The sequence below is a fragment of the Ictalurus punctatus genome, chromosome 16 (assembly GCF_001660625.3).
Source record: "Ictalurus punctatus breed USDA103 chromosome 16, Coco_2.0, whole genome shotgun sequence".
NCBI classification, from domain to species: Eukaryota; Metazoa; Chordata; class Actinopteri; order Siluriformes; family Ictaluridae; genus Ictalurus; species Ictalurus punctatus.
Window position 1 is genome coordinate 10,821,149 of NC_030431.2, and position 22,655 is coordinate 10,843,803.

The window sequence follows — 22,655 nt, forward strand, 5'->3', positions numbered from 1 at the left end:
ACCTTGAGAACCGAATCGCATATATGAGCTGCTTGGTGTTTAGTTTTTTTAATAGACGTAGACAATGCTGTTACTCTAGAAGTGTAATTTGATCGAATTACTTCCGCGGAAACCCCTTTTCAACATCTGAACTGTGTGTATGAGGCAGCGTGACACAGAAGATCTGCTGCTTATTGGTGTATGTATGTACTGTACGCATTTAAGTGTATTAGAGGAGGTGATTATCAACATAAATGGAAATTAATCTTCTTCTTGAAAAGTCAGTTTGTTATTTGGAAGGTAGAGTAAGATTTCATGAAACATCCTAGGCAGGAATTAGTCAAGAGTGTGTCCGGTTTCAGCCTATAGACTCGTTCATGAACTAAACCACAAGAGCCCGAATTCCCAACACCATGGTCTGGGAGGGGTATCTAACTAAATAAACTCCTCCCACTTCCCCCCTTTTTAAAAAAAAAAAGACCGTAAAATTGCGTCATTTCCGCCCACAGAAGGTTAGCTGTCGAGTCTTATAACAACAACAACAACAACAACAACAATAATAATAATAATAATAATAATAATAATAATAATAATAACAGAACCATTTATCCTGTTTTTATTGTGTAGTAGGGCTACCAAGTATTTCCAAACAGCAGCGTGAAAAAACGACAGGAGAAATCCTCAAGACATACTGTACATAATGTACATAACTCTAGATTGAAATGCAAATAATCGTGGGAAAATATTATTTCAACATGCAAAATCTGTATTATTATTATTATTATTGTTGTTGTTATATGCGTTCTTTCCTTTTTTCTCTGTTTTTTCTGTTTTCTTAACATTAACTTCACTGTTGCTGTGTGAAGGGACATTTGCTGTTCAAAAATTGACATAGGCTAAAACAAACACACAGTCTTCAATATACAATAATTCACAGATCAATAAATTGGTAAATACATGCAAATGTGATTTTATACTTATTTGCCTGTATTTATCGAGTTATCAAACTTTATTGTATATTTTGTTTGTTTTTTTCTGGCTACTCTTTCTAGGTGGCATAGTGACAGCAGGGAGACATTGCAGACTCAGCCCTGAGATTCTTTACTGATATTACATTTCATTTACATGTATTCACTTAGCAGACACTTTTATCCAAAGTGAGAAAAGTACAAGCAAAGCGATATATCCAGCAGAGAACAATACAAGTAGTGCTACCATACAAAATCCATTAATTGAGTTCTAGAAGAAGCAAAGTGCACAGAGTAGAGGTGGAAAGTGCAAATATATTTAAGGGTTTATTTTATTTTATTTTAATTTATTTAATTTATTTATTTATTATGAGTTGGTTAGGTGTTCACGGAAGAGGTGGGTCTTTAGCTGTTTTTTGAAGATGGTGAGAGATTCTGCAGTCCGGATTGAGATTGGAAGTTCATTCCACCACTGAGGAACAGTTATTGTGAAGGTTCTGGAAAGGGACCTTGCACCACGCTGTGTGGGACCTACTAAGCGTCAGTCGCTAATCGATCGCAGATTCCGTGACGGAACGTAGGCCTTCAGGAGAGAATTGAGGTATTAGGGTGCTGTTCCTGACAAGGTCTTGTAGGTGAGCATCAAGGCCTTGAATTTGATGCGGGCAGCTACAGGAAGCCAGTGGAGGGAGATGAAGAGGTGTGTGCCATGGGTTCTCTTGGGCTGGTTGAAGACGAGGCGTGCTGCAGCATTCTGAATCATCTGAAGGGGTTTCATAGAGCTGGCTGGGAGGCCTGAAAGCAGTGAGTTGCAGTAGTCCAGTTTAGAGATAGCAAGAGCCTAGACCAGTATCTGTGTAGCCTGTTTGGTGAGGTAGGGTCTAATTTTCTTTATGTTGTACAGGATGAACCTACAGGACCTTGCAGTTGTTGAGATGTGGTCTGTAAAGGTCAAGCTGTCATCAAGAATCACCCCAAGGTTCCTGGCCATCATGGTTGGCATGAATGTGAGTGAGCTGAGCTGTACAGTGAGGTTGTGGTTGATTGAGGGACAGGCTGGGATGACGAGAAGCTCAGATTTTGCCAGGTTAAGCTTAAGATGGTGTTCCCTCATCCAGACCGAGATGTCCAACAGGCAAGCAGAGATGCGTGCATATTCTTCACTAATCACAACTTGTAGGCTACTAGTTGTTTATTTTCATATTAGCCTGTTTATTTATTTCTTTATCGTACCATTATCTTCTTATTCCTATTAGTGGTATCAGACTGTAGGACATATCTTCCTCCGTCTCCGGTTGTTTTGAATGCAGAGATACTGAAGGCTACAAATAGACAACATTGTACAGTCAGATGTTGAAAATACTATCTTTAGTGTAAACGTTCTAACAGAATTTGTTTGTTTACTGTAACTGCGACTAGATATAAATGACGAATAACTGATTTCATTACAAAATGTAAACACAAACCTGAATGCTTGAGCTGTCAAGAGCCTCCTGCAGTACCATCACGGTACACTAGGGGGCAGCACCCGCTTTAGCTCATGTTTCTCTCGACAGGTGTCTCTGAAATCGACACGACCATTCATCATAATATGCACGTCACACAAAGAAATAAGGAAAACGAAAAGAAGTTAATACAGACATACACCACAAGACATATCCATCCATCCATTTTCTATACTGTTTATCATTCAGGGTCGCGGGGCCACAACAAACAATGTATACATATTCTTGTGATTTGACAAAAACATTTATGTATCTTTTTTTTTATGTCACTGACTTATTAATTTTTTTGTATTTTTTTTATTTAATAGTAATTATTACTATTAATATTATTATTATGAACCAGAACAATAGAAAATTAGAAACAGCATATAAAAATGGTATAAGCAGCAGAGAAGCTGATCAGAGCCCTATGTTTAATCAATATTTAAAAGGTTTTGTGGATCCACTGCCTGTGTTTTTGTTTTGTTTTTTTGTTACAAAAGATGGGAAAACCTGATCCTTGGTCATGTCTATATGATAGATCACTAAAAATGTTTGAAAAAAAAAAAACACAGAAAAAATGACTGACAGATAACCCCGCCCCATGGTCTAACTGACAGATGGCCCCGCCCAGATGGGCTGATTACACAACCACATAATAAAGCTCGATAGATAGATAGATAGATAGATAGATAGATAGATAAAATCTCTCTCTCTCGCTCGCTCTCTCTCTCTCTATATATACACACATACACACACTCAAATACACACACAGAGACATACATACATAGATATCATCATTATTATTGTTATGCTAAATTATTATTTATATATCAGGTAGAAATTTAATTACATTAAACAGTTTAATTAATTACTTAATCAATTAATTAAACTACAATTTCACTTTTAATTTTGGCTCCACTATGCTTCCATACCTCATGCAGCCCAGATAAGACTGGGTTAGATAGTTGTAATTTGGTGATTGGGAACCGACAGATTTTGAACAGACTCGTGCAAAGCAGGAGCAGAGGAGCCCTTCGCTCCGCCCATTAATATAACCAATCGTGTTCTGGAGAATTGACCAATCAGATACCAGGACGCGCTGGAAACAGGAACAGTTCATATCGACATGCACACACGAATATAATTTCATCTGCCGTCGGTCTTTATCACACATGCGCTATACTGACTGTGTTTGCTTCATCGTACGTCTGAGGTAAACTTTGTCCTAGTGTGCTTGAAAGGGGGGTTTATGGTACAAATAGGGAGTTATGTGATTAAGTTTAGTTTGTTAATAATACACCAGCACGGGATTGACTATACTTCTGTGGTTTCGGATGAAGCGTAATGTTATGTGCAAGTGACTTCTTGTTGTTTTTATGTTCCAGCCACGTTGTCTGGCGGAATGAAGGGTTTGTATTTGGTAGAGCCGGTGGTCGCTGTGTACGCGTTTGCCAGTTTTATGGTGTATCCTCTGGTGCAGCAGTATGTTTACCGCCGTCTGTGGCAGCAGATCACCAACACCTCTTACCCTGAACTCGGAACTTCATCCCAGTGCGACACGAACAGCAGCAACCATTCCAGCCAACATGAAGTGAGTCTTTAGTCATACACTGAATAAATTCATTGTCATAACGCAGGGTGTGTGATTGTCAATTTTTGTATTGGTTAACTCATTGAACTTAAAAAGTCCTCCCTGAAACACTTTAATGCGCACCTATTATGGTTTTGAAACATGCCTCATTTTGTTTTAGAGGTCTCATACAATAGATTTACATGCGTCCAAGGTCAAAAAACACTTTAATGTGCTCATAACTTAAATTTCAGCATTACTTTTTTTCCCCCTCAGTGTCACAAACGACTCATTAAATAATCCGTTCTAAAGGGTTAATTCTAAACTCCTCCTTTCAGAGCGCATCCTCTGCTCTGATTGGTCAGATGTCCCAGTCTGTTGTGATTGGTCTACTACTGTCAGTGAGCAGCCAATCAAGACCCGGTCTTTTTGTTACAAACCTAAGTAGGCTTGTGTAGGAAGTAAACCTGGAATTACTGATGACTCCTTATAGCTGTTCAGAATTGGTTCCTTCTTTTGGGAGTCAGTGATTTTTGAAACTTACAGACTTTTTATGTTCACAAACAGCTCTATAACACACTACATGAAAGGTAGTATTTGAAAATGCATGATAGGTTTAGATTGAAATATTTGTGATGTGATTCTTGAGTTAATGTGTTGGTTGAGGCGGTAATCTTGTTATTCCCGTAAGAAGTTAGGTTGTGTGCTGTGCTGACATCACTGGGGGACATCGCTAGTGCAGCGCCAATTGTGTTTAATAGGAGAAAAATTTCCGACAATTTTTAAATATAAGGGTCAATGAGCAGATTTGGCTGTTAACTCCCACAAACAAAATTGCAAGCACTTATTTTCTCACTTTTCTAATCACGTTCAATGTCACGTTGATGAGTAATCCAAGGTAGAGTTCTCAGGACACTAAGTAGCTGAGTTAAGGGGTGGTCACACTAAACTTTTCGTTCCATTGTCCTCCATTCATGCCTCCACGCATGTGAATGCTGGAGACAGGAAGCCCAAAGCTGCGTTCTAAAGTTCCAAAATGAACTCTGACCTGGGAATTCGTATCATGTGAAGACGTGTGGCCAATAGAAGATCAAAATAATCCAAGATTTAGGAATTATAGCTGGGTTGCACCATCCCGTTGTATACAACACCGCTTTAAAATAATAAAATCACCTTCAAGAGAGAAGTTGCCTGGATTGCGGTGTCTCAGCATACAGGAACAGATAGTATATTTTAACATTGGCGTGTGATGTCATATCTGGTTGCCATCCATACATTATTCTCAGTGGACTCTGAAGAAATTTCGCATGCTTGAAAGTCTATTGTGACAGCCGCTTTATGTTAGAGACTCGACTTGTTTAGTGATCTAAAAGATGACGAACGTGATGGCATTGCCAGTGGTACTATTGTTAGAGTTGAAGCTTTGGAACCTTAATTGTTTGAGCAGAGTATAGACAGACTCAAATACCAAAGTGCTGCTGCATCAGTCTCTTTAGGTACTGATGAAGTAAGGTCTCTGGTGCCACTAGCAGGCAGTCAAACAGCACTGTGTGTAATGTAGGAAACCATTAACTGAAGTAAAAAAAAAAAAAAAAAAAATTAACCAATTTTTCGATGAAAATTTATTAACTTGGAATTTTGTTACAAAGTAAATCTTGAACACTGAAGAAAATCAATGTGTTAATTATAAAGTCGTTCACGGTAGATTTTTCCTTTAAAAAGTCCTGTGTGCTAAGGGACAGTGCGTATGCCACAATATTATTAATTCTTCTACTAACTTCTGCATTCTGCTTCCTCTTTCCACTTTCTGTTTTTTCATGCACTATGAGGGACACCCTTGTGGTCAGCTTGCAGCAGCATTGCTTTCTGCCTCATGTATTTGCCCTCTAGGCTGATTTGCACCGTTCCTCTTTGTGATTATTTGTTTTTCAGTTGCTGTACTTTTTTTTTTATATTTTCTCAGGAAGTGCAAAAAGCAACCTCGCTGTTCTCCATGTACTCAGAACTTTTCTCCATGATCCCCAGTCTCCTGGTGACCCTTGTCCTGGTGACTTATAGCGACCAGCGTGGACGTAAAGTCACCATCATTCTCCCTCTCATAGGCTCTCTGGTCTACTGCACCTGCTTCCTAGTAGTGTCCATCTTTGAGCTTAACCTCTACCTACTAGTTGCAGCATCCATACTCAGCTCCCTCTTCGGTGGTATAGGCACGATCCTGGGTGGCTGCTTCTCCTACGTGGCCGACTTGTTCGAGGATGGAAAGCAGAAGATGCTACGCATGGCTGGGCTGGACATGATGCTCGGGCTTCTCTCTGGCGTAGCCTTGATCTCCACAGGCTACTTTATAAATTCAGCGGGATTTAACTGGCCCTTTTTCACCGCTGCCATGTTTCATCTGCTCAATCTAGTTTATGCAGTGTTTATTCTGGAGGAAAGCAGGGTGATTGACAGTGTGGCTTATGGTGAAACTAACACTCATACATTAAAGAAGCTTACACTTGGGATCTACAGCCTCTTTGTGCAGGGAAGCAGGAGGAGGAACTACCTGCTTGTACTCTTGATTATCATCTTCTGCTCATTCAGCTTTGTGAACTTTGGAGGCCTGAATTTGTTCATGCTTTACGAGCTGAACGAACCACTGTGCTGGAACGAGATCCTCATTGGCTATGGCTCGGCTCTCTCCACAGCTGTGTTTGCTGTCAGCTTCGTCGGCGTGTATGTGCTGTCACGCTGCCTCTCTGACACGACCATCATCTTCATTGGGATATTGTCTGTTTTCATAGGCTTCGTGATGATGACCTTCATCAAGACCACACTTCTGATGTTTCTTGGTAAACATTCCAATGAACTCATCACAGTATCTGCTTATGACTGCACATATTCAAACAGGGTGACTTTATAAAAGCCATTTCTGTATATTTATTAATTTGGCAGGTGTATTTATCCAAACAAGTAAGAATACCTAATCTGAATTTAATGCAAATCTGTGTCAGCGCTTTGTACGAATCAGAGGTAAAAATGTAACTAAGTTTTCCAAAACAGGAAAGTTTTCAGGACGGAGGGCTTTGTGGTTTCTTGGTAACATGAATGTTAAAGAACAGCAACGTCATTTTTAATCCTTGTCGAATTGTTGTGATATTAGAGGAATAAAACACTTCAAGACATGCAGCTATTTTGATACTACTACTACTACCAATAATAATAATAACAAATCTTTGGGTGATAACAGTAAGCATTAATATATCTTTGGGGTGGTAAGGGTAAATAGTAGTAACACATTAATAATGGTAAGAATAACTCTGCTGTGAGACAGGCTGCATCACACCACCTCATCATTGATTATTTTCCCCATAACAGCATGCCCTGTTGTCTTTTATACCTTAATGTATTATGTAATATATATATATATATATATATATATATATATATATATATATATATATATATATATATATATATATATATATATATATATATATATATATATATATATATGTGTTGTGTTCAACATATCAACACGTCAACATATACTGAGCTGCTTCAAACACAAAGTGACGTCTCTGCATTTCTTTGCATTTTTTTTTTAAAATCCCTCAAAAGCAGTATACCTCTATCCTTGTGAAAATTCAAATAATATACTTCTGCTCTTTGGATATAAATGATGCAAAACAGGTCAGTTTGGTAACTTTCACCACCACTCATGCAGATGGTTGTTAAAAACAGCAGGAGTGTAATGCTGATCAGCAATCAATCGCTCATATCGATTTACCAATATCTTATCTCTCAACGATTCAAATGTACTTTTTCTCCTAAATGTGACATTGCAAGTTGATACCAGTGAGGCACTGTCCCTGCATGTTTTACTGTATTTCAGCTTGGTATAAGCCACAAAGTACACCATATGGCCAAAATTATGTCGGCACCTGACCGTCACACCCACATGTGCTCATTCCAAAACCATGGGCATTAACATGGAGTTGGTCCCAGCTTTGCTGTTATTATAACCTCTACTGTTCTGGGAAGGCTTTCCACTAGATTTTGCAGCATGGCTGCAATGGATTTGTCCGTTCAGCTACAAGAGAGTTAGTGAGGTCAGGCACTGATGTCTCACAAGGAGGGGTGCTGTTGGTGTTCCAATTTATCCAAAAGATGTTCAGTGGGGCTTTGTGCAGACTACTCAGGTTTTTCCATTACAACCTTGGCAAATCATGTATTTATGGCCCTCATTTTGTGCACAGGGGCATTGTCATGCTGGAACATGTTTGTGCCCTGTAGTTCCAGTGAAGGGAAATCAAAATGCTACAGCATATAGAAACATCCTATACAATTGTGTGCTTTAAACTTTCTGGCAACAGTTTGGGGAAGACCCACATATAGATGTGATAGTCAGGTGTCCACCAACTTTTGGACATATAGTGTAGTTGTTTGATGATTTTAACGAAAAATAGATTGTATTTCCATCAGCACTGTGTCCTTATTTTCTGGTGCATTTTGGTGACACTTTTCCAGCCCTCTGCAACCACAGTTAAACACCAGAGTGTCCGATTACTGTGCAGGCTTCCTTTTTTCAATTCCTTTTAATCTCCCGATGCTTAGAGTACATTACTTTACACACATTCCTCCATTACCTCCAAAGTAGGTTTGATGATTGACAAAATAACAGCTCACAAAGACTACTGGAACCAGATCTGAGAATATGCTTAAATGGACAATTAATGAAACAAATCAGTGAAAATGAACTAAAGCGCCATATTAAAAAGGCCAGTATTCTTAAGGTTCACTTGCATTTTGCTGTGAGTGATGCACATGTGGCACTTAGTAGCATTACAGGAAGTAAAAGTAGTTAATTAGAACATGCACTCATATTTCTATTTAAGCTTTATTTTTATTCTGGAAGTTTACGTGTTCATACAAGCAGCATATAATGGCATAACTACAAAAAAAATTCTACGCTGGAATCAGTTGAATCGCTACCAACTGTGAGAAATGATTGATAGTGTTTCAGTTAAAACCCACCTAAACCTAGCAAAGTAAATGTTTCTTATGTAACTTTCTCACAAAACTCCAAATGACTACCTTTTATCTCTATATGTGATTTAATTGTGGTTAAGTGATCTGTGCAAATTTGTAGATTGCAAATTTGATATGTTTGCTTACATTAAACTAAAGTGTGTTAATTTGATTTTCTTTAGTGAGGATTCCTATGCTCCTGGCTATCATGCCGTTTCCTGTCATGCGTGCCATGATGTCAAAGGTGGTCTCAAAGACTGAGCAGGGTATGTTTAAACACCTAAACCACTCTTTTGAATCTAAAAGCTCTTACTCAGCCAAGTTTCTATGTCATAAGTGCTCTCCTTTCGTTTCTGCTGTTTCATAGGAATGTACATTCACTCAGCCGTAAATAGCCATTAAACTCCCAGTCTCACTGCTTAAAGTCCCCATGAAATCCCCATGAAAATCAAAAAAGTTTTGTGGCATTTAGTATGAATGTTAGCCTTAAAGTTATCTACAAACTAGTGTGCTCTAAAACAATGACAAAAATCCACATTTAGAAGATATGTACATTCAAAATTTACAGTCCCTCTCCCTCCCCACCTCTCTCTCTCTCTCTCCCTCTCCCACCAATACAGATCAACATTTATAATTTATCATTATAATCATAATTATTCTGTACTTCAGCTTCTCATCAGATTTTCCCTAAAATCAAATGCTCTCTGGAATCTGAAGTGTCCCGCCCCACAGCATTCTAAAAATCCATGGTACAAATTGTCAAGTACGGCTCAGCTAAACGCTATTGGCTATGTAACAAGGGGGAGGAGCTACCAATAAGTTCCGCCCAGACTTTCTGTTTCAGTGGCAATTACGTCAACACATTGAATATCATTGCATGTTTCAAGGCACTTCATGGGGACTTTAAACTTCAGGCCAAAAAAATATCCATTAGTGATTTTAAGAAGTTTGCCTCTTAATTTTGACAGAATGGGGAAAAAGACAGATAAAGCAAATATGGGACTGTTTGTGGTTTTGTAAAGAGCTAATTAATACTATTTTGCAGAGGTTTCTAATCCCAGTCTTGGAGGCCCATGTTCTGTGATTAGTACACCTTATTAAACCTCTGTCACACATTTTATGATTTGTGTTAGTTTGTGTTAGTAGTCAGTATCCTCAGGACTGGATCCATTATGCATGACTGGTATTGGCACAATTATTGCATTATCTCTTAAATAATATGAGCATTAAGAGCAATACAGTGTTGATATTTCTTTTTCTTTGCTTGTTTAAGGTGCACTCTTTGCCTGTGTGACTGCCATTGATAATCTAACAACTACCATGGCAAATGCAGCATTCAACAGCATCTATGCTGCCACAGTAACCTGGTTCCCTGGTTTTGCCTTCCTCCTGGCTGGTGGATTGTGCCTCATTCCCATTATTCTGCTGGGGTAAGCATGTGGACATATGATTTTCTATAGGACAGAGAGGCCTTGTTCACACCTGGCATTAACATGTGTCCTGGGTGATCAGATCAAGGGGTCAGCACTAAGTACAGGTGTGAATGGGGTCAAATGCAACTCGAAGATGCATTGTGTTCTGATCACTCGAACCACATTCAGAGGTGGTCTGGGACACATATGGCCACATCACATTTGTAGTGTCAACATGAATATGTCTCTAGGACCAGCTAATCAATTGCTCATTCCAGTACTGGGAAATCGCGTTGAAATGATAACTCTCCACTGGACTTCTAATGTGCAACCAGGGTTAAAACAGCAGAAACAAAAACAGTCGCTTTTCAAGGCTTCTTTTGTCGTCTCATCTGCTGTTCATTTATAAATTTCATTTGCAGACCATGAAAGCCAAGTGAAACAGCCCATATATGTACATAAAATTGGATTCACGGGACATTTCTGCCTGAAAATATTCCTCTTACACCATGACAATTTGAAAGATTAAATTTAAATTTATTAATGAACATGATTTTTATAAATAAGATTTTTTAAAATTTTATTTTGATATAGTTTTATACATTTTAATATGGAATTTCCATGAGCAGTTCCAATTCTCACTTACAGTCCCCTCTGAAACTATTGGAATGGCAAGGCCAATTCATTTGGGTTTGAGATAAAAAGATGGATATGAGACGAGAGTTTAGGATTTCAGCTTTTATTTCAACTTTTTTATTTATCTAGATGTGTTAAACAACATAAAACACAGAACCTTTTGTATCAGACCACCCAATATTTAGTTGAGGAAAAAGTATAGCAGATAAGTCTTGAAGTAAATAACACTTAATATTTGATTGCATATCCCTTGCTTGCAATAACTGCATCATGCTGGTGACTTACTGACCTCGCCAAATTGTTGGTTTCTTCTTTTGTGATTGTGATTTCCAGTCTTTTACCACAGCCTCTTTCAGTTGTTTGTTTCGGGGGGTTTCTCCCTACAGTCTCCTCTTCAGGAGGTGAAATGTTTGCTTAGTTTCGTTAAGGTCTGGTCATTGACTTGGGCAGTCTAAAACCTTCCATGTGTCCCCTTGATAAAGTCCTTTGTTGTGTTGGCAGCATGTTTTGGATGATTGTCTTGCTACATGATGAAGTTCCTGCCAATGAATTTGGATGCATTTCTCTGTAAATTGGAAGATCAAATGTTCCTGTAAACTTCTGAATTCATTACATCATCAGTAAAGATTAGTGTGACTGTTCCAGAAGCAGCCATGCAGATTATTGTTTAAACAATCTAACAGGACACAATTGGGTAACAAGAAAACCTGTCAGTCACATGTCCCAATATTTTTGCTTGCCTACAAATTGGGTGGTCTGATACAAAATGTGCTATGCCAATGTTGTGTATCAATATATAAATACCAGGAAATAAAATTAGAAATTCTAAACTCTCTTCTCATATTCATCTTTTGATCTCAAACCCAAATGTCTTCAGTTTACAGCAAAAACAATTGAATTGGCTTTCCTGTTCCATTAGGTTTGGAAGGGACTGTAGATTATAAGCTGTTGTTCCCCCTCTTTTTTTCTCTCTCTTGAAATTAATAGGTCAAAATTACTGTAGCTTTAGGACAGAGGACTTCACACTTTCCAGTATCATGTCATGTTACCAAGAAGCCAGAAAGTACAAAGTCCTCTGTGCTGAAGATTTTCCCATGGCAGAAAAAGGAATGACTGTTACAGAATATTGACACTGAAGACTCGTTTCATAAACACCTCCTTACAGAACGCTTTACTGTATGAAAGATTATGTTTTTCTTTGAAAACAGGTTTTTAAAATTTGGTTATTGGCGTTAGATTATGCAGATCATCTGCCAGAGTCCCTGTGAATGAGTTGTCACTATAGAAATGTATAGTATAATGTACATGTAGTCCAAATAGTATAATACATACTCCAATGTACAATATCTCACAAAAGTGAGTACACCCCTCACATTTTTGTAAATATTTGATTATATCTTTTCATGTGACAACACTGGAGAAATGACACTTTGCTACAATGTAAAGTAGTGAGTGTACAGCTTGTGTAACAGTGTAAATTTGCTGTCCCCTCAAAATAACTCAACACAGCCATTAATGTCTAAACCGCTGGCAACAAAAGTGAGTACAACCCTAAGTGAAAATATCCAAATTGGGCCCAAAGTGTCAATATTTTGTGTGGCCACCATTATTTTCCAGCACTGCCTAAACCCTCTTGGGCATGGAGTTCACCAGAACTTCACAGGTTGCCACTGGAGTCCTCTTCCACTCATCCATGACGACATCATGGAGCTGGTGGATGTTAGAGACCTTGTGCTCCTCCACCTTCCATTTGAGGATGCCCCACGGATGCTCAATAGGGTTTAGGTCTGGAGACATGCTTGGCCAGTCCATCACCTTCACCCTCAGCTTCTTTAGCAAAGCAGTGGTCATCTTGGAGGTGTGTTTGGGGTCATTATCATGCTGGAATACTGCCCTGTGGCCCTGCTCTGCCTCACTATGTCACAGTACATGTTGGCATTCATGGTTCCCTCAATGAGCTGTAGCTCCCCAGTGCCGGCAGCACTCATGCAGCCCCAGACCACGACACTCCCACCACCATGCCTGAATGCAGGCAAGACACACTTGTCTTTGTACTCCTCACCTGGTTGCTGCCACATACACTTGACACCATCTGAACCAAATAAGTTTATCTTGTTCTCATCAGACCACAGGCTTTCTTGTGCATCATCTTTAGAAGAGGCTTCCTTCTGGTACAGCCATGCAGACCAATTTGATGCAGTGTGCGGCATATGGTCTGAACCCTGACAGGCTGACCCCCCCACCCCTTCAACTTCTGCAGCAATTCTGGCAGCACTCGTACTTCTATATTCCAAAGACAACCTCTGGATGTGAGGCTGAGGACGTGCACTCAACTACTTTGGTCGACCATGGCGAGGCCTGTTCTGAGTGGAACCTGTCCTGTTAAACCGCTGTATGGTCTTGGCCACCGTGCTGCAGCTCAGTGTCAGGGCCTAGGCCATCTTTATGTAGAGCAACAATTCTTTTTTTTCAGATCCTCAGAGAGTTCTTTGCCATGAGGCGCCATGTTGAACTTCCAGTGACCAGTATGAGGGAGTGTGAGAGCGATGACGCCAAATTTAACACACCTGCTCCCCATTCACACCTGAGACCTTGTAACACGAACAAGTCACATGACACCGGGGAGGGAAAATGGCTAATTGGGCCCAGTTTGAACATTTTCATTTAGGGTGTACTCACTTTTGTTGCCAGCAGTTTAGACATTAATGGCTGTGTATTGAGTTATTTTGCGGGGACAGCAAATTATACTGTTACACAAGCTGTACACTCACTACTTTACATTGTAGCAAAGTGTCATTTCTTCAGTGTTGTCACATGAAAAGGTATAATCAAATATTTACAAAAATGTCAGGGGTGTACTCACTTTTGTGAGATACTGTATTACATGTCATGTATTAATTTAAACATGTAATGTAAATTAAAGCCGACTATTGCCAGACCAATTAATCAACACTTTCAGACCAGTCAAATTAGAGAATTTAACAGCGCTGTGGTATGCATGATAATCTATCTTCTTTTTGAAAAGGCTTGTTTTGTTCAGAACTTGGTAGTATTTATTTATTTATTTATTTATTCATTCATTCATTCATTCATGCATTTATTGTTAACATGCTGAGTAAAAAAAATGGACTGAGTCACAGTTAAACACTACTGTTTTGATCTGCAATGAGTTTGCTAGAAATATACTTCCTCATTAAAACAACGCTCTGTAAATATTATCAAAAAATATTATTAGTGATGATCTTTTTGAAGTACATTGAGTGTAAAAGCAACTATCTAGTGCGTCATATTTATATATTTGTAATATCTTGTATCCAAAATGTCAAAGTCCAAAAATAATACTGGTTTCTATGAGGCATAATCAGTAGTACTGTAGTAGTACTACACTGATTTTATGTTCACATTGACAGGGTTTAGTAGACACCCTTATCCAGAGCTACTTACCGATGATTTATGTTATCAGACTCACAATAAAATAGTTATGACACGGTTGTGTCAGTCTTGTTATTACAGATGCCATATACTGTCATGTGTGGTCATGGACAGTTGTATAGCAGTTCGATCATGACATGTTATTGTTAGGTCTATGTCAGCATCCTAAAATGCTTGTCATTCAAGTTGTGATTTCTAGTATGTGATCTGTAGCATAACGGCCAACAAAGTGTCCTAAAAACAAGGAAACAGTGGTTGAGGTGCAGGGAAGAATGCAAACAGCCCAGGGGCTTTCTACATATTTTACTTCCTCATAGCTAAAATAGCATTCTATTATATTCTAGATCCCCCTGCCACCTCAATTATAATATTACAACAGCTGTTTCCATGGTAACTTGTCGTGCATATGTCCCTGTACTCATGACTGCATATGACCATGATACATTATGGTTATGTCATTGTTATGATGCAGGTTTCTATCACCATAATAAAAAAAAGTGACAAATGGGATTATTTCCACCTAGTTTTACACAAGGCTATTATATTATAAGTCAGTGAGTTCTGCTGGGACATGAAGCACAGCCATTTTAGTCACACAATCACCCTGTGTGACAGATTATTATGGTTAACTATGAAACTAATAGCTGGAGAAGACCTTCAGTTCAGTGTTATTTATATACCACTTTTTAACAATAGACATTGTCACCAAGCAGCTTTACAGAAATACAGATGTTAAGCCAAGTGGCAAAGAAAATCTCCCTGAAACACCATGAGGAAGAATGGCGGAGAGGTACCATACTCAAAAGTGAACCCATCCTCTTCTGGTTGATAACTCTTCTCAACTGTATTCTGTAAAGTTAAAAATACTCAATGTGTTGAAAGGATATTCAGTATATTGGATATTGGGAATAGGAGTCTTTGAATAAGCACAGGACAGTCTTTGTGATTATAGCAGCAGTTCTTGGGTACAAGACCATATGTTCGAACAAGAATACATCACTGCACATTAATGGAATATTTTGCCAATTCTTTTGAAACTTTCAACACTATCATTTACAATTTCCTTTTTTAGTCTGGGGGGGAAAAATATTCAGTGGTTCAGTAAGTATAACACAAACCAATCAGATTTTTACACAAAAAAGGAAATGATTAGAATTGCTTTAAGATTACTAAATTAATTCATGTAAATATATGGCTAAAACCCAAAGTGTATTTTAGGTTTTTTTTGTTTTGGATTAAATCACTATAATTTGGTAAGTGCTCACAAAACAAGGAAAAAAACAAGTCCTGTTTACTTGAACCGATTGGACTCTCATACATGTGCAAATAAACACATGCCGACCAGACGAGGATCTTGAGCTTGCTGTGGCGCTGCACACATTCTGTTTCCTTTATATATGTTTAGTGACGAAGTTGAAATTAAATGAATCGCATCCAGTTGAAATGAATACAGGCACGCTGAGTTGAAATAAATGCTGTTTACACCGTACAAAAGCTTTTGAACTTGATTTGTATACGGGTTTGCGGAACTTTAAACTGATTACATTTTGACCATTATTGATTTCCTTTTTTTTGTTGGCATTAAAGCCTAGGGCTATTGTATTATGAAATGTTTTGTAAGATTAAGTTTTATTGTAAAGGTCACTAGGTTCACCCCTTTTGTGGTTCTCAGTCAGATGTATGGTTTATGTGTGTTGGGGGGGGTTCTGATGTAATTGGTCTGTTCGCATTGGATTTATACTGCATTGAAGATGTTATTGGTCATTTAGCAGTGATAATGATAAATTATTTGAAAAACTATACATTTTCAATCGGAAACAAGAAATGATGTTTAGACAGTGTGTATCTTTTTTTTTCCACTTATATTTTTATTTCAGCTCAAACAAACAATCTCCAGTTTCATTCCTGCTGAACATTCCTGCTGAACATTTCTTTTTTCTCCCTTCCCTTTCCCAAATATTTCATTGAGAAGAAAAAACAAACCAAGCAACACACAGCAGAAATCGTTCATAGGTTTTTTTCTTTCTTTTTTTTTTCTTTTTATACTAACAAAGGAAAACGAAATTAAAAGTACAAACATCAAAAACAAATCCGCCCCCGGCTCATCATGGCTACCCAATAACTGTCGCTGGTTATATAGATATTGTAAAACCCAACAACAGGCACAAAAATTTAAGTGGGAAGTGTCTGTAACTCCATAAAGTGTACAGTAAAGGGATGCCATTTATAAAAAAAACTTGACCGTACAACCCCTCATCGTATACCTTATTTTCTTGAGTTTTAGAAAAAACATCACGTCCTTTAGCCACTGGGAGATAGATGGTTATTTAGCAGACTTCCAATGCAACAGTAGGGAACGTCTTGCTATAAGGGATGTGAAAGCGAAAACATCCTTTTCTATCGAGTTCAGTGGAACTGAGGCGTCAGGAATCCCAAATACAGCAATCAATGGGCAAGGCTTTAAATCTACCCTAAGAATAGTGGACATGAGGGTAAAAAAAAACAGGCCAAAAACCATGGAGATCAGGGCAAAAGAAAAACTGCCAAGATGGCAGGGAGAGCCATGATATTTATCACACTTGTCCTCTACGTCCGGATATATCGCAGAAAGTCTCGATTTGGACAGATGGACTCTGTGTGTAAAACTTTGAACTGGATAAGTCCAAGACGAGCACAAGAAGTGGTAGACTGTACCCTCCCTATTGCATGTTCCCAACACTCCTCACTTATCTGTACTCCTAACTCCGTTTCCCACGCATTCCTAATTTTGGTACTCGACTCACTACCTAACGCCAGAATAAAATCATATATCCTAGAAATCATTCCTCTCTGATGTGGATTGTTTGGAAATGAGCTTTCCCACGCCTGTTCAGGAGGCGCAGGGGGGAAATCAGAAAAACATCTAGAAATAAAATTCCGAATTTGAAAATGCCGAAAGAAATGTTTCACAGGGAGGTCATAAGTAGATGACAGATTGGCAAAGCTATCAAAGACACCATCGGCATACAGATTTCTAACTTGTTTAATACCCTTGTCATACCACACTGAGAATGTGGAGTCAAAACACGATGGAGGAAATAGATGGTTGTTGACTAAAGGACCCAAAGAGGATGCACCTAAAAATTTAAAGTGCCGTCTAAATTGATACCAAGTCTTAAGTGTGTTGAGAACAACTAGATTATCAGTATATAGGGAGAGTTTTGTAGGTAGAGAGGAATAGAGTGAAGCAGGTAAAGAGGATTCCCTACAAGAAGATAGTTCCAATTTAGACCAAGAAGATCCAGGAGACTTAACCCAATAGCAAAGTTTATGAATGTGCACAGCCCAGTAATAGAATTGAAAATTGGGTAATGCAAGTCCTCCACTAAGTCTACATTTCTGCAATAGAGATTTACAAACCCTTGGTGGCTTCCCTCCCCAAATAAAAGTACTAATTAGTGACAGTGTGTATCATTTACAGTGTTTAGATTTATAGTGCTGCTTGAAAGTTTGTGAACCCTTTTGAATTTTCTATACTTCTGCATCAAACATTATCAAACAAATGAGCGAATTTTATTCTTGGTCATTTACTTATCTTGAAAATTCAGTTCATGGACAGATGTCCTGACATTTTCCTTTAGAATTCACTGGTATAATTTCTAATTCATTCTTCCATCATTGATAGCAAGCCATCCTGACCTAGATACAGCAAAACCGACTCAAACCATTATACTACCACCACCATGTTTTACAGATGGGATACGATTCTTATGCTGGAATGCAGTGTTTAAATTTCTCCAAATATAACACTTCTCATTTAAATAAAAAAAAGTTTTATTTTGATCTCATCCGTCCACAAAACATTTTTTCCATTAATCTTCTGGCTTGTCCACATGATCTTTAGCAAACTGCAGACGGGCAACAATGTTCCTTTTGGACGAGCACATGTTCTCCTGATGGTGGACTCATGAACATTAACATTAGCCAATGTGAGAGAGGCCTTTAGTTGCTTAGAAGTTACCCTGGGTTCCTTTGTGGCCTTGTGGACTATTGCACATCTTGGTCTTGGAGTCATCTTTGTTGGTTGAGCACTCCTGGGGAGCATAACAATGGTCTTGAATTTCCTCCATTTGTACACAATCTGTCTGACTGTGGATTGGTGGAGTTCAAATTCTTTAGAGATGGTTTTGTAACCTTTTCCAGCCTGATGAGCAACATGTTAGTTGAATTACTTACATATGTAAGTTTCACTAATGTTTTACTTCACCTTTTATTTCAGCATACTTCGATTCTTTGGACTAGAAAATACCAACGAAAGTGAGAGTCTCTTGCCAGAAGAGGAAACTCCAGAAACGGACTACACACCTGTAGTCTAAAAAAAAAAAAAAAAAGGGAAGATGCTTCTCACCACTCTGTCTGCAACTGTGTGCCTTGGGGCAACTGTGTGTATTTGGAGTTGTGAGCAGTGTATTTTAAACCAATTTTACTTTGGCACTTTAAATATTACAAAAGTAATGCTTTAAGGATTATACGTGAAAATGCTTAGGAAGGGTATTTACAAAAAAAAAAAAAAAAATGCTGAGAAGGGAAGATATAAATATGCTTAGTAAGGGTACTCAAGGTCATGTTATACTTTACATTTCTGAGGAAATGTATTTTTAGTTCTTTGCAAACTATGTTTGCAGAAGGATTTATTAGTGAAACATGTATTTAAAATAATTTCTGTATGGGTTCTTTTTTTTCTTTTCAAAAATACAATAAGATTTTCTTTAAATTAATATTAAATATATTATATTGTAGCAGCATTCTACAAGAGAATAAAAACATTAGAAATAAGCTGATTATCATTAGATTATTAGATTCCGCGTGTTATGAACTGCCTTTATATGATTGACATTTTCAGTAAGGCGATATCAGAAGTAGGCCATTCCAATACAGTGCAAAGGTATGGGATTAAGTGTCCTGGTATTGTCAAACCTTTCTACTTTTTCTTCTGTCTGAAAGGAAGAAGCTTTTAAGACTGCTTTGCTAATGGACGTTTTAATACTGTTTTTCTAAGACGTGAAGTTGAAGTATTTCTCATTCTGTTACAAGTCATTTCAGGATCTTTCGTCTTGATTTCAACCTGCACGTTTCCGATTTTACTACCTACAATCTGGCTCTGTCGGTGTGTCTTGTTTTGTTTGGTTTTTCTCCCCCACAGATGGCTTGGCTGTGTTTCAATAGGTCAAAAATAGACATTAGAGCAGAGGTGTCAAACATACAGGCCTGGGCCAGCACTATAAAGATGCTATTCAAGCCCACCAAATAAATTTAGAATTAATATTCTGTATTAAAATAAAAGATTCAATGTTAAATTCTTTAATAAATTGAATTGAAAGATTTGAGAAAAAAGTGCTAGTCTCTGTTATTCCACTAGGGGGCAAAAGAGGAATATACTCCGGACAATAAACACAGCAATGGATCAAATGTGCTAATGATCTGTAATTCTGTATTAGCTAAAAAGCTAGACATGGTACCTATGGCTCTGAATACCTGGATACTTATGCAATTACAACTTAAGTTTTTTTTATTTGTAAACAATTTTGCTAGCTATATTTTTTATTTTATTTTATTTTATTGTATTTTGTGTAGATTCATGACATGAGATTCAAATTAAGTCGATATCAAAGAGGGTAAATACTTATACAAGGAACTATATGTATATATGGTAAAACCAAAATTTGTAATTTAAAAAAAAATTATTTTTTTTTGTAGGTGAAATAGTTTTAGCGCATTTTAAAGATAGGTTTCAGGTAAATGCTGATAAGTGAACACGTTTAAGAGGAGTTGTTGAGGTGTTGTTGGTCCACTGAACTGATTTTTGTGGTCTGGCTCACTGGACCCCTAGTGTTAAGTGGTCTGTTACTTAAAATGAATTTGACACCCCTGCATTAAATTGCAGTCATTTTTATCATAATAAAAAAAAATTATTCTTGTTAGTCTGAAGGTTGAAATTGTCAACACTCATTTACAGGTGCTGTTCTTTCATTATCCAGCTCAGAGAATGTTTTTTTTTCCAGTGGTCTTCTGTTAAGCACATATTGCATTGATACTCTTCTAATGGGCTTATGTTACCTGCATTTTACAAATGGGCAATTGATATGACAAAAACATCATATCATGATACTCACTGTAGAAGACATTTCTACAATACACGATATGTATCATGATTTATAGGAAAACAACTGGAGACACAACGATGTTAATTACTTTAAATTGAAAAGGGCCAAAAGAATTCTAATAAATGTAAAGCAAAAAATGTTTACCATTTCAAAGGTTCAGTATCAGCATGTTTTAACATCAAATCTTCTGCTTCCGATCAGAGTTTGTGTTTGCTATTTTAAATATAGTAAAAGATAAAAGATTGTGATAAATTAGATATCTCAGAAAAGTGTACTCTGCCATACGTTACCATGATAATGATTATGTTGTCATATTGCCCAGTCTTAATTTTACACACTGCAGTGTGACTGGGTATCACCACTGTTATGTGTTGTGTGTTTACAGTTGGTTTGTAAGTAAGGAATTTCACTGTGAGAAAAGGTGGATAATGATTTTTTTCCAGCCATATATGAATAAAGGGTGTTTGCCACTGACTGTCAATTGTGCTTTATTCAAAATATACTCTTTTCTTAATGGCCACTAGATGCCAGTGTGTGAGTAAACTAGCACATCATGAACCTTGTGGCCTGGTGAAGCATCTTCACCACTGTTCCCTAAAAGACATCTATAATTACTTGTTTTTATTAATGATTTGTCTTTTTAAAAAAAAAAAAAAAAAAAAAAAAAACACATTTCTCAACTGGTAGATTGTGACCTGAAAAATAAAAGTGGGTTATGGGTGTGCCACATTAAAAAGTTGAACTTTTATATTTGAAGCTTACAGAACTTGATTTTGAAATTCAACTGGCTTTTATGGTTCACAACTTGCTGCATAGAGCTGTCATCATTAGTCACTTGTTTGAACTTTTTTGAACAAAAAATTGTAATAGTGACGGAAAGAGGAAAACAACAAAATATTTGTAAAAAAAAAAACACAAAAAATCAAATCACATTACCATAGCATAAAAGTAAAGTGACGCCACCGAGAGTAAGGCAAATAATAAAAGTTAATTACAAGCTAAAGTTAAAAAACATGCTTTAGCTGTTTAAAATCACTGAGAGATGGAGTAAGACGAATGTTATTGGTAATGTGTTCCAGATCTTTGGTGTATCAGAACAAAAGGCTTCTTCACCATCACCACCATGATGACATTTAAACACTCCTGCTGCACCTGACAAAACAACACACAAGATCTATGTCTGATTTACTGCCCTTAATGTTTACCAAAGTACTGCATCAGACTCTGAATGTGTATAATAGCTGTTATGCCTTCAGAGAGAATGCACAATGTGAGATTGGAGTTAAGAGTAACTTGGATCGTTCTGTCTGTGGAGATAAGATCAGCTGTATTAAGATGATTTGGTGTGATGCATGATTACTACATGAAACCAAAGCCCTCTGTTGTGTCACTCCCAGCCTCCCCTGGGCTTGATGAGAAAGTTCAGAAGCAGTAATGCATGAATGCATAGAGCCATCTGAGTGTGTGGAGTATACAGGATCTAAACTCCGAGGATGGTGGGCTTCTTTGTGTTCCACCTCGCAGCTGACTCGGCACCACAGCGCTGTGGGGGACTGCTTTGTTCTTTCATGCTCTCTCTTTCAAGTACACTCTAACTCTAATATTCTCATTTACTAGCTCGCTCACACACACTCTTTGCTTGTGGTTTGCTCTCTCATCTGCCATATAGGTTTCACACCCACACACACACTACCCCAGCAGCATTAATAGCAGGCGGGCCCAGAGTGGAGGGGCACGTCATTAAACAGGGCACAGCTGTTAGTGAGTGCCCACACACTACACATTAATACTAGTTTAGTATGGTAGGGGGTAGTTGTGCCATGCTTGATGCCTACATTGGGTTTATGCAGTTCAAGATGTTTCATTAGTTAATTCCTTTTTAGTAACTGCCTTATATTGGTCAGGGTTATGGTGTTGTTCAGGGTTGTGGTGTTCTCTCTCTCTCCCTCTCTCTCCCCCCCTCTCTCTCTGCACATTACTCCTGAGACACCAGTGATCCTGACTCCTTCTGCCCTCCA

General features: G+C 37.9%; 1 protein-coding gene across 2 annotated transcripts; it reads left to right on the forward strand.

Moving 5' to 3' along the window:
* Positions 1-1,856: 1,856 nt before the first annotated feature.
* Positions 1,857-21,532, forward strand: LOC108277368 (solute carrier family 46 member 3). 2 transcript variants are annotated; one of them, XM_053686926.1, is made up of 6 exons: positions 1,857-1,954; positions 3,820-4,025; positions 5,968-6,835; positions 9,197-9,280; positions 10,288-10,444; positions 18,753-21,532. In XM_053686926.1, exons 2-6 carry the CDS (start codon positions 3,837-3,839, stop codon positions 18,847-18,849), a joined length of 1,395 nt encoding a protein of 464 aa, XP_053542901.1. In that variant the 5' UTR covers positions 1,857-1,954; positions 3,820-3,836; the 3' UTR covers positions 18,850-21,532. The 2 variants fall into 2 exon arrangements, with proteins under 2 accessions (XP_053542901.1, XP_017345535.1); XM_017490046.3 differs by lacking the exon at positions 1,857-1,954 and adding an exon at positions 3,506-3,647.
* Positions 21,533-22,655: the final 1,123 nt, after the last annotated feature.

Bases quoted from the DNA above. Each gene is read 5' to 3' on its own strand.
- LOC108277368 (XM_053686926.1), top strand. From the start codon at position 3,837: ATGAAGGGTTTGTATTTGGTAGAGCCGGTGGTCGCTGTGTACGCGTTT. The intron at 9,281-10,287 runs GTATGTTTAAAC...TGCTTGTTTAAG, and splicing joins GGTCTCAAAGACTGAGCAGG to GTGCACTCTTTGCCTGTGTG. The intron at 10,445-18,752 runs GTAAGCATGTGG...CTTTTATTTCAG, and splicing joins ATTCCCATTATTCTGCTGGG to CATACTTCGATTCTTTGGAC.